We start from the raw sequence: 16,718 nt of genomic DNA, 5'->3' as shown, positions 1-16,718 counted from the left end.
TAAACAAGACCAAGCCTAAATTGTTGAAACCTCTCTGGCTAAGATGTGTTTTATATGTTCTGGCAAAAAAAAACCCCAAGGCGAGACTTTTTGGCAAATTTTGGCAAAAAAACGACAGTTTTGGATAATTTTGGGGGGAAAATTAATACTTTCATGATACAATAGGAAAAACTAATTACGATTAAAACATCGAATGAATTTTACTCGTGTAATTTTAAAAACGCCATTTTTGATATTCTATTTTCAATAATCAAGTATACACAAAATATGTACTTAAGTAGATAAGATGAACATTTTTTTCATCCTGAGTATTGCTAAAAAAAATAATAATTACACCGATATAAAATTTTCATAAGTTATCAAACTAACAATAAGAATAATATGATGTATAAAAATAGAAATAAAATCTCAAAATGATCATAATTTTTTTTTTTTACATAATAGTTAAATAATTTACAGTCTTGCAGAACAGTAAAACTAGGTACTTTTCCTGCAATTTAGTTCGAATAAAAATAAAACGTTAATAATTGTTAAAATAATAATAAAAATTTATATAAATATAGAATTCACTTGAATAAAAAATCGAATCATGCTCAACATAACGAGAAAAAAATGCAAATAAAAATACACAAAAATACAATTACAACGATAACAATCAAAATAAATTCGTATTTCGCCAAGATTCAATTCAGTTTGACAGCAACGTGGTAAATTTGTTTACGTACATGATTATCGGTGTCAAAGTAGAGCTGCAAAAATCAAAGAATCGGATTAGAATAATTCAAGTATCGAGATACAACAGAATATTGTGAGATTCGAAAAAACAACTTGCCAATTAATTCGCTCGTCTTCGAGTACTTCTCGTGTTTGAAGTCGTTTTCTCCTCCGAAGCAGTTCTGGCAGATTTTCGTACAACGAGGGAACCTCTGCTGGTAGTTTTCAACGTTGATGATATTCTGCCTTTCTGTACGGATATTTTTTTAGCTCGTGTTACTACGGCTCGTTTTGAAGTGACCGGAGTAGGAGATTTTTTCACGTTGACGGTACGTTTCGAAGTGACTGGAGTATCTTCATCATCGACAACGATGGGTTTCTTTTTCGCGACTCGGGTTCCTTTTGCGGTAATTTTTGGCGGAGGTGTTTTGCTTTTTACGATTTCAGTTTTCCTGCTTCGGGTTACTCTTGGAGTCAGAATTTTCTTAGATGTGCTAGCGACAGGTTCTTCGATGGTAATATTACGTGTCGGTTTTTTCGTTGCTTTTTTCACAGCTGCAGTTTTGAAAGAATCGTCGAGTTCGACGCCTTTGACCATTTTCGTCTTTTTGTTGGATTTTTCAGAGTTGATCTGGGTTGATGATTCGATGACACGTTTTTTAGCACTAGTGCTACTGTCGCTGGTAACATTTTCGGGTTTGTTTCTCGTAGCTCGGGTAGGTTTACCGATTAGATTATTCGCTGTGGTTTCGGGTTCAACTTGGACGTTGGTTTTGGCCCGAGCGCGAGTCTTTTTCGGCAATTCTTTCACGATTTCGTTATTATTATTGGATTTGGCGTTTTCTTTGGAAGAACTCTCGTCGTCGAGTTTGGCTCTAACGCGTGTTCTCTTTGGAAGTTCGGCTGTATTTTCTTCTACGTTTTCAGCACCACGTTTGGATTTTTTGGAAGAACTCTCGTCGTCAAGTTCGGCTCTAATACGTCTTCTCTTCGGTAGCTCGGGTGCATTTTCTTCTTCTACGTTTTCAGGAGCACGTTTCGTTGCTCTGGGAGTTTTGGTTTTCGTCTCTTTCGTTTCTTTTTCTGGTTTTTGAGCTTTCGTCGTCGTCGTTGTTGTAGCTACAACACGTTTGGATCTCGTTCTTTTATCAACAGGTTGGATCGGACTGGTGAAACTTTCATCGACGGGTTCCAATTGAATTTTTATGGTTTTATTAACTTCGTAATTTTTTTCCGGTTCGTTGATTTTTTTCGATTTGCTGGCAGCAGCTGGTTTTACTATGCTCGGTTTGCTTCGAAGGTTTCGTTTTTTAGAAGTAGTTTCGGACTGAGCATCGTTTTCGGCGGTTTGTTGAGCAACCTCTTCTGATTTTCTTTCAGCGATATCGAAAGTAACCGCTTTAACGGTTTTTTGTCTGGTTCGAAAAGTGGATGGAGCTGGTTTTTGTTCGGTTTTGGTGGCAGCTTTGGTGGTGCGTTTTCTCTTCGACGAAGCTGCTGGTTCGTTTATGGGGGAGATGTTATCGCTTTCGTCGATTTTGACTGGACTCTTAATGATTTCAGGATCAAGCGGAGTCAGTACAATGGAACAAGACCGTTTACCACCGGCGGCTTCTTCGACGGATTGTTGAGACTCTGCTTCGGTGCCGGCGATGTTTTCGACATTTTTTAGACGGCGCTGGTTTCTTGGTTTCTTCTCTCTGGAAAAAAAATGATGAAATTTTTGAAATATTTTTACGAAAATGAATTTCGAGTATTTTGGGAGAATTTTGGGTCGTAATTTTGAGATTATTGAAAGTGTCGTGGGATCAATCGAAATGACTGTGTTAAAATTTCGACGAAAATCTATTCGGAGCTTCTACATAATATAAACAAATTTTGAGTCTCGAGATTAGACCATGATTTCAGAGATGTTTGAAAATGTGTCGTGTGACCTATAAAAATAGGTTAAAATTTCGCTAGAAATTCATTTTTTTGACTAAAATTCATTTTGAGCATTTTTGAAAAAAATTTAAACTCAAAACCGAACTATGATTTTCAGGATTTTTGAAAATGTGTCATGTGACCTGTCAAAATAAGTTGAAATTTTGCGGAAAATTCAAATTTTATAACAAAAATTTATTTTGAGCATTCAAAAAAAAATTCAAAGTCCCAAAATCGGACCATGATTTTTAAGATTTTCAAAAAGTGTCATGTAACCAATCAAAATGGACTAAAATTTTGAGAAAAATTCAAATTTTTTGACAAAAATTCATTTTAAGCATTTTTGAAAAAATTCAAAGCTCAAAAATCGGATCACGATTTTCAAGATTTTGAAAATCGTCATGCGACCAATCAAAATAGAATAAAATTTCGCGATAAATTCAAATGTTTTGACAAAAATTCATTTTGAGCATTTTTTAAAAAATTCAAAGGCCCAAAATCGGACTATGATTTTTAAGATTTTCAAAAAGTGTCGTGTGACCAATCAAAATAGACTAAAATTTCGCGAAAAATTCAAATATTTTGACGAAAATTTATTTTGAGCATTTTTGGAAAAATTCAAATGTCCAAAATCGGACCATGATTTTTAGGATTTTTGAAAATGTGCCATGTGACCAATCAAAATAGATTAAAATTTCGCGAAAAATTCAAATATTTTGACAAAAATTTATTTTGAGCATTTTTGAAAAAATTCAAAGCCCCAAAATAGGACCGCGATTTTTAAACCACCTCCATGCGACCAATCAAAATGGATTAAAATTTCGCGAGAAATTCAAATATTTCCGTAAAAACATTTTTGGGGCATTTTTTCCAATAAAAATAAATTTTGAGTATTTTTGAAAAGTTTTGATACCCAAAATCTGACCAACTGAATTTTTTTGGGATGCGGAAAAATGGGCAATATTCGATTTCTAGAGCACGTTTTAGCAGTTGGACTGTAGACTAATTTAATGATCAAGTATCTGTTTACATTTTCCAGGTATCTAACTGAATGAACGTAGAGTTCGATATTGTAAAATTATTATACTCACGTCACTGATGGCTCTTCTGCAGTTATCTGATCAGTAGATAGCTCCGTTTTCTTTGTTTTATCATTCGGTTTATCGATAACTGTAAAAAATTGACAATTTTCAATTAGGTACATAGTTATAATGAAAAAAAGCAGAACATCGTAGAATGAAAGCTTTGAAATTTTTTCAAGACGAATCGTGAAGAAAAAAACCACAAAAACAGTGAATTTAAAATATTGAACTTGATGACCCAAAATTTTCGGAAAACTATATAAAAACATCTGAAAAATTCAGCTAAAGATCACAAATTCATAATCTTTGGTGAAAATAGTATTTTTATGGGCTAAAATTTTCAAAAAATTTTCGAAAAAATTCGATTAGACAATTGAAACGGTTTCAAAAAAAAAGTAATTAAGTAAGAAAAATAACCAAAAAAATCACAAAAAATCCAAAACATTTCGTGGCAAAAAAACGATACGTCTTTTAAACAATTTTCGGAAAAAAATTAGAATTTTTTTTACTGTTTTTTTTTGAAAATGTTTTTCGAAAAAATGAGACTTTATTGCAACTTTTTGGGTATAAAAAGTAAAATACTGACAATTTTAGACAAAAATCAAGGCTTTTTGGCAATTTTTGAAAAAAAATGACACATTTAAAATTGAATTGAAATTTTACTCAAAATAGCAAAAATTTTTATTCAGCAAAAAATCTACTATTTTTAGTAATTTTTGAAACTTGAGGCAAAAATACAAAATTTTTCAACAATTCGGTAAAAATCAAGAATTTTTGTCAATTTTTTGGCAAAAATCATATTTGACACAGAATGATAAATTTTGTCAATTTTTGGCAAAAAAACGAGAAGGCAGAAATGCGAGATTATTCGCTAAAAAAGGTGTTTGTTTTTTGAAAAATGTTGGCAAAAAGAAAATTTGATTTTGGAAATTATTGAAAATTCAGAAAAGCTGAATAATTTAAATGTTTCAACTGTTTCAACGTTAAATTTTTCGTTCATTTTCTATACCAACCTTTCAATAAAGAACAGACGTTTTCTTTATCATCGTGCTCTTTCTCCAAATCTTCCTTCAGCTGCATCATTTTCGTTTTGCTGGATAACAGAACAAAAGAAAAATATTAATATACGTATACTCGTATAAATCACAAACACGAATAGCAAAATTCTTTCAATACATAATATTACTCGGTAATTATCAATAAACACGATAGCATATCAGTAAATGAGATATACTTCGATTATTATATAGATTGAGGAAAGAATTTGGATAATGTTTTAAGTGATACGAGCGAGGAAAGGATAAACGCGGTACTGCACCTTAAGCATTTTTTACTAAAGACTGCAGGAGAATTGAAGCAAAGATAACAATGGAAATGTTTTTCATACCATCTGTAAATAAATAGAAGCGATTCAAAATTACATTCGAGTGGATTTTTTTTTTTGAGGAGGAAAATCATTATACCCTAAGAGAGAGAAAAAAAATTAAAAATCACTTACAGGGATTGCGGACCTCTTTGACGAGTTCTAGTGACAACTTCTTGATGATCTTTACGAATTCTCAAACTTCTCCTTTTATCGATAACCGTATCGACGGATTGCTGGCTGATGTTCTCATCAACAGTCGGGGCTTTCGAAACATCAGCAGTAACTTGGTGTACATCGGATGACTCTATCGGATCAGTAGAGGCGTTTTCGACGATTTCGTTAGATGGATTTTCGAGCTGCTCGTCGTCTGTCGTTGATAAATCAGCTTGATTTGTTGAAATCGTGATTTCCTGAGTAGGAGATGTAGCCGAATGAGATGGCGAAAGGACTGAGTAACTAAGTTGAGTGGATTCTGGACACAGAACCGGTTCGCTCTGCTCTTCGGGTGTGTTTTCTTCGGTTGTGGATAATTCTTGGATCACGTCACATTTCTCGTTGACGGTAGCCAATTCGATATTCAACTCGTCGACGACATGTTCTTTGTCATTTCCAGCGTCATGTTGTGTTTGAGACTCGTCGACGTGTTTCTCGTGAATTTCACCAGTACTTTGGATATTTTCAACATCAGCTTGCGTTTGAGACTCGTCCGATATAATGCTGCAATCGTGTAAAGAAATGCACGATTTATTCGCAGTGTTATCCGGATTACATTTGTGGATTCGTAGACTTTTTCTACATCTGATCACGGAGGATCGAGGAGTCGAGCTTTCTCTGAATGCATTTCTGATCGGAGTGAAAATTCCAGCATTCGGGTCGATTTCCGATGGTAAATCGGGTTTGGTGAAATCCTCAGGCAGAGTTGACACAGCTGAATCGATTCTCGAAGTGTTGGACGATTCCGGGAACGATACGGGTTTAAAGAATTGTGACGGAGTAGCTTCGCCGCTGGATGGATCCGATGGATCGGGAGTACTTTCTAATTCTTTTTCTAAATCGTTGATCAGACCACTGCTGGCGTTTATTTTTATACCTTCTTCTTGGGAACTGGCGGTACTTCGAGATACGTTGACGGAATTCGTATCGAGTTTGTCTTCTATTTCATCGAGTTTTTGGGTGACGTTGATCGCCATTACGGTTTCCGCGGAGAGACATTCGACGATATTGTTTTTACGACTGGCGTTATGCTGCGATACATCGATACGATCGGTTTCTTTGAACAGCAATGCACCTGTTACCGAATTATCGAGATTAGTTGCGACGTCGTCCTTTTTCAGGGTATCGAAATCGTTGCAGTCTGTTGAGAATGTATCGGATATTTGCGAATTATCCAGACTATCGTCGATTACGCTTATTTTCGAAGCATCCAAGTCGCTGGTGTGTTTCGATGGCGAATCGTACGACTGCGAATTATTACAGCTGCTTTCGGTGATACTTGTTTTCGAAGAATTAGCATCGTTGATATTTTCCGGAGACAGAGGATCGCATAATCGCGAATTATCGCGATCCGAAACCATAACTTCGAGAGAAGATGCTGATTCGTTGACTGGTTCTGCTGCGCATTCGAACATTGGCAAAGTTGAAGCATCTGAAGGCACGTCTATAGATGAAGTATCGCCAGATGTGTCCGAATCGGCAGCTTTTTCGGGTTCATTTTCTTTGAAGCTGACCATCGTGAGAGATTTGTTCTCTTCTGGTCTGGTTTCACTTTCAGGAGAGGATTTGGAATCAAGCTCGATGTTGCAAACAGAGCTGGGACGTTTTTGGGTAATTACAGGAGACTCGGCATCATCGGTCAAGCTGCCTTCGAACGAAACGGTATCATCGTCTTGAGGATTCGTCTCTTCTTCGTGATCAGATGTTTCAAATTTAGACTCTGCATCATCAGTCAATCTCTCTTCGAACGAAACGGTTTCATCGTTGTGAGAATTCGTTTCTTCTTCGCGATCGGACGTTTCTAATTTACTTTCATCACGAATCTGAGTTTCGTTCGATGACTCGACGTTTGAATCTTCGACCATTGGTTCCTCTGGGGTTTCATTCGTCAATTCTAGAGTTTGATTATTCTGATTTTGATCAACGAATGTGGCTTCGGTCACAACGATTTCTGGTATTACGATATCTGCGGTGCTGGTCTCATTCGTTGAATCAGCTACGAGTTCGACTGAAGCGGAATCTTCGTTGGATACATTTTCAACGGCGATTTCTTTCTCAGTAGCTTCGATAGTTTCTTTCGATTGGTCGATTTGAATTTCTTCGACAGATAGAGACTTTGATTTTGAAATTTCATTCATAGTTAAAGATTTACACATCCTGGATGACGTCACAGAAGCGGTTTTTCTGGTCACATCGACAGATTTTCGGGCTGAAGCTGATTTTCCGGTGTTTGTTTTGCTACCCGAGCTGGGTGTGAAATTCAAAATACATCTCAGTTTGCCACCCGTACTGGCGGTAGATTTTCTGGGATTTTCAGGGGTCTTGAATAATGTTTTAATGCCGGATAATAGAATTCCCGGAGTGGAGCTGATTTTCGTTGAATTTCTATCGTTTAAATCGTGATTTGCGGTTGTATTTTGAATTTCTTCCGCAGACTCGGTTTCGATGAATGTTCTAGTACGTTCTTGGTCACCAAGATTTGATCGATTTGAAGGTTCCGAGGAAACTAGCGAGCTTTCGACGTCGGTGATGTTGGCGGAAGAATGTTTCGATGCTTCGGGCGGAGTATTAGCTTCGCTATCAGCTTCTAAAACGTCATCGTCTTCGATAGCTGACACATCACGTATAGTTGGCGATGGCTCTGGAGACTGTATTTGCTCGACGCCGCTCAAATCGTTCAAATTTGATTGTATTTTTGTTTGAGATTGCGAACTGGAAATGTTCATAGAGCTTTCGTCGCATTTCTCCGCAATCGAGGAAGCTTCCGGTTCGGAGGCTGTATTATACGATAAATCAGTCTCTTGACGGTCTGAAGCGTGTAGTTCTTCGTCGGAAGTGATGCTATCGTAAGCTAAACTACGTTCATCGGTGGCCGGTTTTGAAGAACTGATCATAGCGAAAGATTCTTCGACACTCAACGTGGTATCTTCTTTATTAATCGTACACTCGGGCGAAGAGGGTAAAACAAATGTCACTCTTTTGGCACTTTTTTCTTTCAAAGCCAAAGATTTAGGCAACGGAGTCAAAATCGATTTCAATTCCAACGCATTCTTCGCCGTTTCTGTTTCAGTTCCATCTTCGTTGGAAAGTTCATCGCAGTCATCCGAAATGATGGATGCGTTTGTAACAGAAGCTATCGTATTTTCCTCTTCGAGAGAACAATCGTTATCCACTTCGGTGCAATCGCTTTTCAGCTCGCTTTCTTCGAGAATTCGGTCTTCTTCGGCGAAGGTATTTTCACCGTACCTTTGCTTACGCCTTTTGGTAATAAATCGGAATTTCGGATCGTTGATCGAATCATACTCGTGATTAGCTGCTTCCAATTCTTCGAACGATGCATTCTCTTGAATGGTAGGTTGACACGAGATAGAATCTCTCATCGATGATTTACCAGCTGGCACTTTGTAAGGTGTAGATCTACGTTCGAACGACTGCTTACTATCTCGCGAAGTCGCTTCGAAATCGACCGAAGTTCGACTCAAGACTGATCTACTGAACGGTGTCGACATTTTCCTCGTGACTCTGTATTCGTTCGAAGGAGTACCAACGAACGGAGTGAAGCCAGTAGATCGACGTTTGCGAGCCGAAGATAAAGACGTATTTATACTTTCGTCGTACGACGAATCTTTGGTGTTTGATAGAAACGAAGGCGTCATAATGCTGCAATTCTCAGTTACGTTGTCGTGCACCGAGGTGGAATGTTTCTGAGGCGTAGTAACCATCGAATCCATGTACTCTTGACTACGGTTATTCTCCGGAGGCGAAATATACGACAGATTACGAGCGCATTTCGCCACCAAATCGGCTTTCGAAGCGGATGTATTTTTCACAACGTTGCACATTTTGTATTTATCGATAAACGACGCTTCGCAGGTATCGTTTTCATCCGATACCGAAACTAATGCGGCTTTCGAAGACTCGTTCAAAGATTTGTACTCCAAATTCGTATCAGTAACGTGTTCCATTTCGGAATCGACGAGAAACGAAGTCTGAGTAATATTACTCGCTTCTGCCAACTTCTCCGGCGTAGTCAATGATTTCGCTTCGTTGTCGCAAGAATTCTCTTCGAATGTTTTTCTCAGCAGGGATGTTCTACCTCGCGTATTGCGACGACTTTCGGTTATCTGTTCGGAAGCACGTTTCGTTGGAGTGATTGCGGACTTTTTCGAAGCTGAATTGAGTCTTTTCGATTCGTTACACAGTGATTTTTCACTCGTTGGGGCAGTTTTTTCTGCTACGTCGTAATGCATCATTAGATCCGAGGTATCGATTTCGTTATCTTTTTCGAAATTCGCATCTTCGAGAACCGATGACGAAGAACGGGCGATTTTTCGATTCTTCGATTCCACAGGCGCTTTTGGAGTAGAATGGAAAGCTTTTTGACTGCCTGGTTGGGACATCAAATCTTCTAACATATCTTCCGGTATATTTCTTGCGGAGCAATCCAGTTCCTGAAATGAGAACCATAAAGAAATACGAGATTAAACGCTGAATTATTTTTTTAAAAATTGATTCGAAATTTAAAAAATTAAAAACTATTCGATTCATAAAAATATAACTTTGATTGAAAAAAAATTGTTCAAAAAAATTCGAAATAGTCGGAGAGCCCATTTAAGGATAAATTTCACCCCCCCCCCCGGTCGATCCACCTGGACAATTTTTTCTTAAAGGGGGAGTCCTGAGGAACATTTCTAGCCCTTGTACTCGATAGGACTTGCACAAAATTTTTCAAACTGTACAAAAGTAGATCGAAAGAACGAGCAAAAATTTATCACCTGTCAACATTTCAAGTGCTAAAGTGCGTTTTTCGATTTTTAGCGAATTTTTTGAAAATCAAATTTAGACCAAAAATGAGGGGGAAAAAAATCAAAATTTTACCAAATTGACCAAGAAATCTGAAATTTGGGATACACCCTATTTTCGACATGCTAAATCGATTGGAAACTGTTTCAAACTGTTTTGAGCAGTTCTGGAGCCTCCAGCAGATTTTTGAAACTCGAAATTCCCACAAAATTTCACCAAAATGGAGTTGGAAAGCTGAAATTTATTCTGTAAACTAATTTCAATGCGCTACGAAGTACTGCAGGTGAATTTCAAGTCGCTTCGTAGCCTCCGGCGACTTTTTGATAAGTCCTGGAGCCTCCATCAGATTTTTGAAACTTTAAATTTTTACAAAATTTCATCAAATGGCGATGAAAAGCTGAAATTTACTGTACACTTCAATTTTAACATCCTCTGAAGACGACTTCAAGTGGGTTCAAACCATTTTGGAGCCTCCAGCGATTTTTTGAAAATTACTGGAGCCTCCAATAGATTTTTGAAACTTGAAATTCCCGCAACATTTTACCAAATGGAGTTGGCAAGCTGAAATTTACTTCGGAAACTAATTTCAACACGATATGAAGTCGACTACATGGTGGTTTCAAATGGTTTCAAATGATTTTGAAGCTTCCAGCTACTTTTTGGAAATTTCAATTTTCCAAAAAAGACCACATGACCTCTCAAAAAGTCGCTTTTGACTTTCCATCTCCGTTTGATGAAATTTTTAGGAAATTTAAAGTTTCAAAAATCTCCTGGAGGCTCCAGTAATTTTCAAAAAAATCTCTGGATGCTCCAAAACAACTTGAAATTCCCCTGCAGTTGACTTCGTAGCGCATTGAAATTAGTTTACAGAATAAATTTCGGCTTTCCAACTCCACTTTGGTAACATTTTGTGGAAATTTCGAGTTTCAAAAATCTGCTGGAGGCTCCAGAACTGCTCAAAACAGTTTACAATCGATTTGGCATGTCGAAAATAGGGTGTATCCCAAATTTCAGCTTTCTTGGTCAATTTAGTAAAATTTTGATTTTTTCCCTCATTTTTGGCCTAAATTTTGATTTTCAAAAAATTCGCCAAAAATCGAAAAACGCACTTCAGCACTTGAAATTTTGACAGGTGATAAATTTTTGCTTGTTCTTTCGATCTACCTTTGTACAGTTTGAAAAATTTTGAGCAAATCCTATGTTGGAACGCAAAATCTGCGATTTCGGCATGACCTGTCAATCAAAATGGCCGCCATTTTGTAAGTAGGGCCACTTTTTTTTTGAGTACAAGGGCTAGAAATGTTCTTTAGGACACCCCTTTAAGAAAAAAGTTGCCCCGGAGGATCGACCGTGGGGGGGGGGGGGTGCAATTTATCCTTAAGTGGGCTCCCCGACTAAAATGTCAAAAAACCAAATTGCGAAACAAATTCTAAAATTTCCAAATGTCTAGAAAATGATTTTTCAAAATACCATAAAACCGACTCAAGTATTGGGAAATGGAATAATTTACAAAATTCAAGAAAAAGAAGCAATTCAAAGCAATTTTCAAAAATTTTCCAAATTTGTAAAAACATTCCCCACTCAAAAAAATCTAAAAATTTATACGAATTTCAAAAATCACATTATTTGAAATAATTCCCAAAAATCAAAGTTTTAAAAACCCAACTTGAGCAAGTATTGGCGAAAAATTAAAATTTTCAAAATTTGTAAAGAAAAGTGGGATATTTGAGCAATTTTTTGGCAACAAAGGGAGAATTTTTCCATTTTCTGACAAAAGAATGACAAAAAGCAAGACTGTAAAAGTTTTTGAATGTTCGGCAAAAAACAAAATTCTAGGACAACTTTTAAAAAAAGTGCGATTTTTTGGAATTTTTGCGAAAAAAAATTTTTTGGCACCAAGTTTTTTTCAAAAAAGCGAGTTTTGGTCAATTTTTGAAAAATGTGAGAATGTTTGGAATGTTCTACAAAAACACGGCAGTTTTTAACCATTTCGTTGAAAAGCAAAAATTTTTATCATTTTTAAAAAAACGAGATTTTATGACAATTTTAACAAAATGAAGAGATTTTTGTACAATTTTTGGAAAAAGAGACTTTTTGGAATTTTTTTTTGTCAATTTTGCTAAAAAGCGAGATTTTTTGTGACAATTTTATCATTCTAGCGAGACTTTTTCTCAACTTTTCCGTAAAAAGGTGTGACTTTTTGACAAAAAACGACACTGTTGGTAAAAAAATTGAGATTTTTTGGAATTTTTCGCGAAAAATCGAGATGCTTCAGCAATTTTTAGCAAGAAACTTGGGTAATTCTTAATTTTAGCTAATTATACTTTTCCAAATAATTAATACATCGGCCCATCGAGCGTTACTACAGCCTCAAAATGCAACGAGTATTGGATGCTCGAAAAAAAATTGTAGCTCACCGCTTCAGTGTCATCATTTTGATGCGAAATTCTACTGGTGCTATGTTTGGAATTTGAAACAGACGCGTTCGATGCAGTGAACGGAGAAACCGGACTTATTGCTTTTTGAGATTTTATCGGCGTACGTACAAAACTTCTGTAGAACATACAACATCGTGTAAAATCAAAAAAAAAAAGCAATCAAAGCGAACGTGACGAAAAAAGCTATTTTACTTCGATTTATTTCCACATTTAACGGATGAACGGTCCATCTCGTATGGAATAGATACGTTTGATTTTTCAACACCGTCATTTTTAGATAATATCTTTTCTTCATCTATCGATTCATCCTAAACCATAATACACAATTATACACATTATCGATAAAGAAACACACACACACAAAAAAAGGTCAAGAGCATTATCAAAAACAAATAAACCAACACTAACATCCTGCTGAAGTGACTCATTTCGAAGAGTTACGTCCGTCGTACATTCGTCAGGAATATGTGAAATTTTGCTGGTGTTATTTTTGGAATTAGAAACAGACGCATTTGATGCAGCAAACGGAGAAACCGGATTCACTGATTCGTGAGATTTTACCGGCGTACTCACGAAGCTTCTGTGAAACATACAAATATTACAATAGTCGAATAAAAATTATGGAAAGGGTGACAAAAAAGCTATCTTACTTAGATTTATTTCCACATTCGACAGTTGAACGGTTTATTTCGTATGGAATTGATACGTTTGATTTTTCAACGCTGTCGGTTTCAGATAATTTCTCTTCTTCACGTACCTGGTTATCCTCCTAAACCATAAACACGTGTTTAATGAAGAAAGGTAAGAAAAAATGGAACGCATTTATATCAAAAATAAAATAAACTAACATCTTGCTGAATTGGCGCATTTCGAAGAGTCACGTCCGTAGATTCTTCAGGAACACAATCCTATCGAAAAAACAAACTCGTTAAATAGAAATTCTTTCTCGTAATCGGTAATTATTTAATCTGCAACTAACCACATTTTTCCACGTAATTAAAGCAGAATCGGAATATCTTGCATTCACTTCGACCGCGGATTCTGGAGCATTATCCAATGGGAGCGACCTGGAAAAACTGTAAGATACGTTATTAGTAGATTATGCGTACAATCGAATCGAAACCAATGCGTCTTTTGTGAAATTACACTTACATTCTTCGATCAGTGGTGGTCTTCCATTTGAACTGATGATCGTCGTTAATACGTATTACATCTGTGTCATTAAGAGCTATACCTTCTTCGGAAACTGGTTGTTCGTTTACGTAAACAGGATTTTGCGTACTGAGGCTGAATATGCAGACCTGAGAACCAACACATTCGAATAATAACGATTCGATTCTGAATAAAGGTTAGATCAATCAACTCACCTCGTTATTCGTAAATCTAATACGACAATGCAGATCCGAGACATCTTCAGCGGTGATTTTCAAATTGCATTCGACACTGCTACCAATAAGATAATCTTGGGAGACAGGGTACTGATATGCTTGTTCGGCTTCATCGTTGGCTTGAATCAGATATCCAATTTCGTTCGTCATTTCTACCGGATGAAGAACAAAACAACAGGTAAATAAACGCCGATTCTGAACATTTAGAAAGAAGAGCATAGTATAATAGTCTTACTTGGTAATCACGTCGATTCTTGATATTATCTAGAATAATTTAATTACGTAGATGAGTTTTGACTCGGCAAATCGAACTGAAAACGCATACTGTTACACTTTGAAATCTATTACTGCGAATTGTTCGTACTCGAAAAAACTTTGATCACCGGTTAATCAATTTCGTTTCTATACATCGCACGAATATTATACTAAATTGAAAGGTTCCATAATTATTTATCAAAATGTACTGATAAATTACTCGAAATTCAGTTTATTTTATAAAACAACAAAAGCTAACAGCCAAGAGCGCAAACAACTTTTTCCAGTTTTTTCAAATTTTCATAATCAGTTGCAATACAACAAAGAAATGAAAAAATTTCAAAATTACGACCAATCAGAGAGAGGTAACACTGTAGAATTATTATTTTTTTTCAGAGTTACCAACTTTGAACCTTACTGAACCAAAATTTTTTAACTTTTAGTTTTTTTAATTTTTTAATTATAATTTTTTTTTTTTTTATTTTGTCTGAAAAGTTCACTATCACTAGTGTGCCCCTTACCTTACCTTTTGAACTTATATAAATTTATAGAAGAATTCAGAATTTTGAAAAATTTGAAACAAATTAAACGTTTTACGTCATTTTGCATCTTTTTTGTGGTGACACTGGTGACACTGCTCATCAATTTTTCAATCGACCAATCAGCATCAGCAATCACAAACCGCGCAACGGAGCTAGATTTGAAAAGCCTTATCAGTTCCCCATTTGGCACTTCCCCAGAGTTATCTATGTCAATTATTGTCAGTAATAGAAATTGGAATACAGTCAATGTCAATTGTCATTTGTATGAATGAATGTAAAGCATCAAATTATGAACTGCGATTTAGGTTTCATACAATTTTACAATTACTAGTTTAACTGAAAATGAAATGAACTGAAGTGTTAATGTTTGCAGGTAAATGAAAACACTGGCTGTTTTTTTGTTGTGCTTCAATCCTATGTAGGTAGGTACAGTAATATATGTTTCCTTTCCTCACGCTTTCTTTCCAAAGACAAGAAATTTGTTTGTATTTCATAATTTGTTGAACAACGTTTGGAATTTTGTCTGTTGCAGATTTCACGTTGAATAACTAAAATTCGTTTCTACAGTATTCGGGAGAAATGGACATCTCGTATAGTACTACGTTGGAATGGGATTTCCGCAGTGGAGTGTCTACATTACTAGATATTACCATACGCTCGATTATTCAAAAGTCATGGCGTGATGCGATCATTCAAAGACGTCAATGTGGAAAATTGGATAAGTATTTTAATGGGATGTATGCACACATCACGATTGATCCAAAGTTTCAAAACGTGAAGATATCTTGGAATGAAACTAAGACGAATAGGCAGTTCGTGAACTCCACAACAACCTTAACATCCTTAAATGAGAAAATCCAAATAAAAATGGAGCAGTACGCTAGTAAACTTAATGAAGATTTTTGCGTCTGGAGATATCATTGTCGTACCATTGCACGGTATGGCTTTACGATCTCTAAGAAATTGCGTGATGTTGACATTTTCAATTATTTAGATGATTTCATATATGACTCGTATGGAAACATCGACTACACTGAAATGGCCAAGAAAATGTTGACGTGCGACAAATTAGAAAAAGAACTGAAATTCGCTATCGCTTGTGAATTTTGTTTCGAAGATGAGATCAGAGAGTTGTGGCCTTTAGTAGCAACGAAACCACTGCTCAACCGTTTAAAATGGAAAATATGGAATTTTTCATCGTTATGGTATTGGGTTGCTATATTAACTAATCAGCTTAAAATAATACCTATTTGTTTTGTTAGCATTCCTGCTACAATGTTTATTAAATTTTCACACACGAAATCAGCGATGGAGTTCTTCTGGAAACATATCACCACGTTCGATGACCAAGTATATTGCATTGGTAAATGCTTTTATAATTGTGAAAATCCAATCGGAACAGTAGTATTGTTAAAGTACTGGATTCCTAGAATGAGCGATGAATTCCTCAAGTGCCTTATATCGCTACATGGTACGCATATGCTGACGACCATGTTGGCAAAAGTTCTTTGTCGCGAATTCGTTTTGCCATTTTGGCAGCGGACATGCAACATGTACAATAGCGATCAATTTGCTACAATTTTTGTAGAATTTAGTGCTACAAAAGATACACATATCAAATCTTTGTGTGAACAAATTTGGAATATCGCTTCGATTGAATTCAGAAATCATGCTTCGAATTGTATTGCAGCTAAAATTAGAACTGATCATGAATACTTGAGAAAGATTCTGTTTTCATAGAAGCGGTACCCTATCTTGATGAGTCGATGCACTTATATAGTACAACTGAAATAAGTTTCTGATATGATATTACCAATTAGATTTTTGCACTCCATAAAATTAAATCCTCGAATGTATATTTTTAAATTTTATTTATGCAAGAATACATATTTTTAATTATTTCCTAAACTTTGATATTTTAAGAATGACCGAATTTTGTCAATACTTCTCATTATTTTAGAAAAACAAAATATTATGATCGATGAAATTTTGTC

The 16,718-nt window shown here is 35.8% G+C and overlaps 1 protein-coding gene and 1 long non-coding RNA gene across 3 annotated transcripts; one reads left to right on the top strand and one right to left on the bottom strand.

Moving 5' to 3' along the window:
* Window positions 1-209: 209 nt before the first annotated feature.
* On the bottom strand, window positions 210-14,470 carry LOC135845821 (titin-like). Of its 2 annotated transcripts, none has more exons than XM_065364660.1 (14): window positions 14,163-14,470; window positions 13,907-14,079; window positions 13,692-13,840; window positions 13,519-13,615; window positions 13,388-13,447; window positions 13,190-13,308; window positions 12,942-13,119; window positions 12,732-12,847; window positions 12,519-12,654; window positions 5,218-9,749; window positions 4,733-4,812; window positions 3,729-3,807; window positions 833-2,414; window positions 210-749 (listed from the first exon to the last, which is right to left on the bottom strand). In XM_065364660.1, exons 2-13 carry the CDS (start codon window positions 14,075-14,077, stop codon window positions 836-838), a joined length of 7,296 nt encoding a protein of 2,431 aa, XP_065220732.1. In that variant the 5' UTR covers window positions 14,078-14,079; window positions 14,163-14,470; the 3' UTR covers window positions 210-749; window positions 833-835. The 2 variants fall into 2 exon arrangements, with proteins under 2 accessions (XP_065220732.1, XP_065220733.1); XM_065364661.1 differs by having other exon boundaries at window positions 12,948-13,119.
* Window positions 14,471-14,910: 440 nt separating this feature from the next.
* Window positions 14,911-16,625, top strand: LOC135844185 (uncharacterized). Its single transcript, XR_010558464.1, has 2 exons — window positions 14,911-15,146; window positions 15,257-16,625. It is a non-coding gene; the product is annotated as an uncharacterized LOC135844185 (long non-coding RNA).
* Window positions 16,626-16,718: the final 93 nt, after the last annotated feature.

The sequence above is a fragment of the Planococcus citri genome, chromosome 4 (genome assembly GCF_950023065.1).
Source record: "Planococcus citri chromosome 4, ihPlaCitr1.1, whole genome shotgun sequence".
Lineage (NCBI taxonomy): Eukaryota > Metazoa > Arthropoda > Insecta > Hemiptera > Pseudococcidae > Planococcus > Planococcus citri.
This window is presented reverse-complemented; position numbering and strand designations above follow the sequence as displayed.

Bases quoted from the DNA above. Each gene is read 5' to 3' on its own strand.
- LOC135845821 (XM_065364660.1), bottom strand. From the start codon at position 14,077: ATGACGAACGAAATTGGATATCTGATTCAAGCCAACGATGAAGCCGAA. The intron at 13,616-13,691 runs GTAAGTGTAATT...CGTATCTTACAG, and splicing joins ACCACCACTGATCGAAGAAT to TTTTTCCAGGTCGCTCCCAT. The intron at 9,750-12,518 runs GTGAGCTACAAT...TTCTCATTTCAG, and splicing joins AAAATGATGACACTGAAGCG to GAACTGGATTGCTCCGCAAG.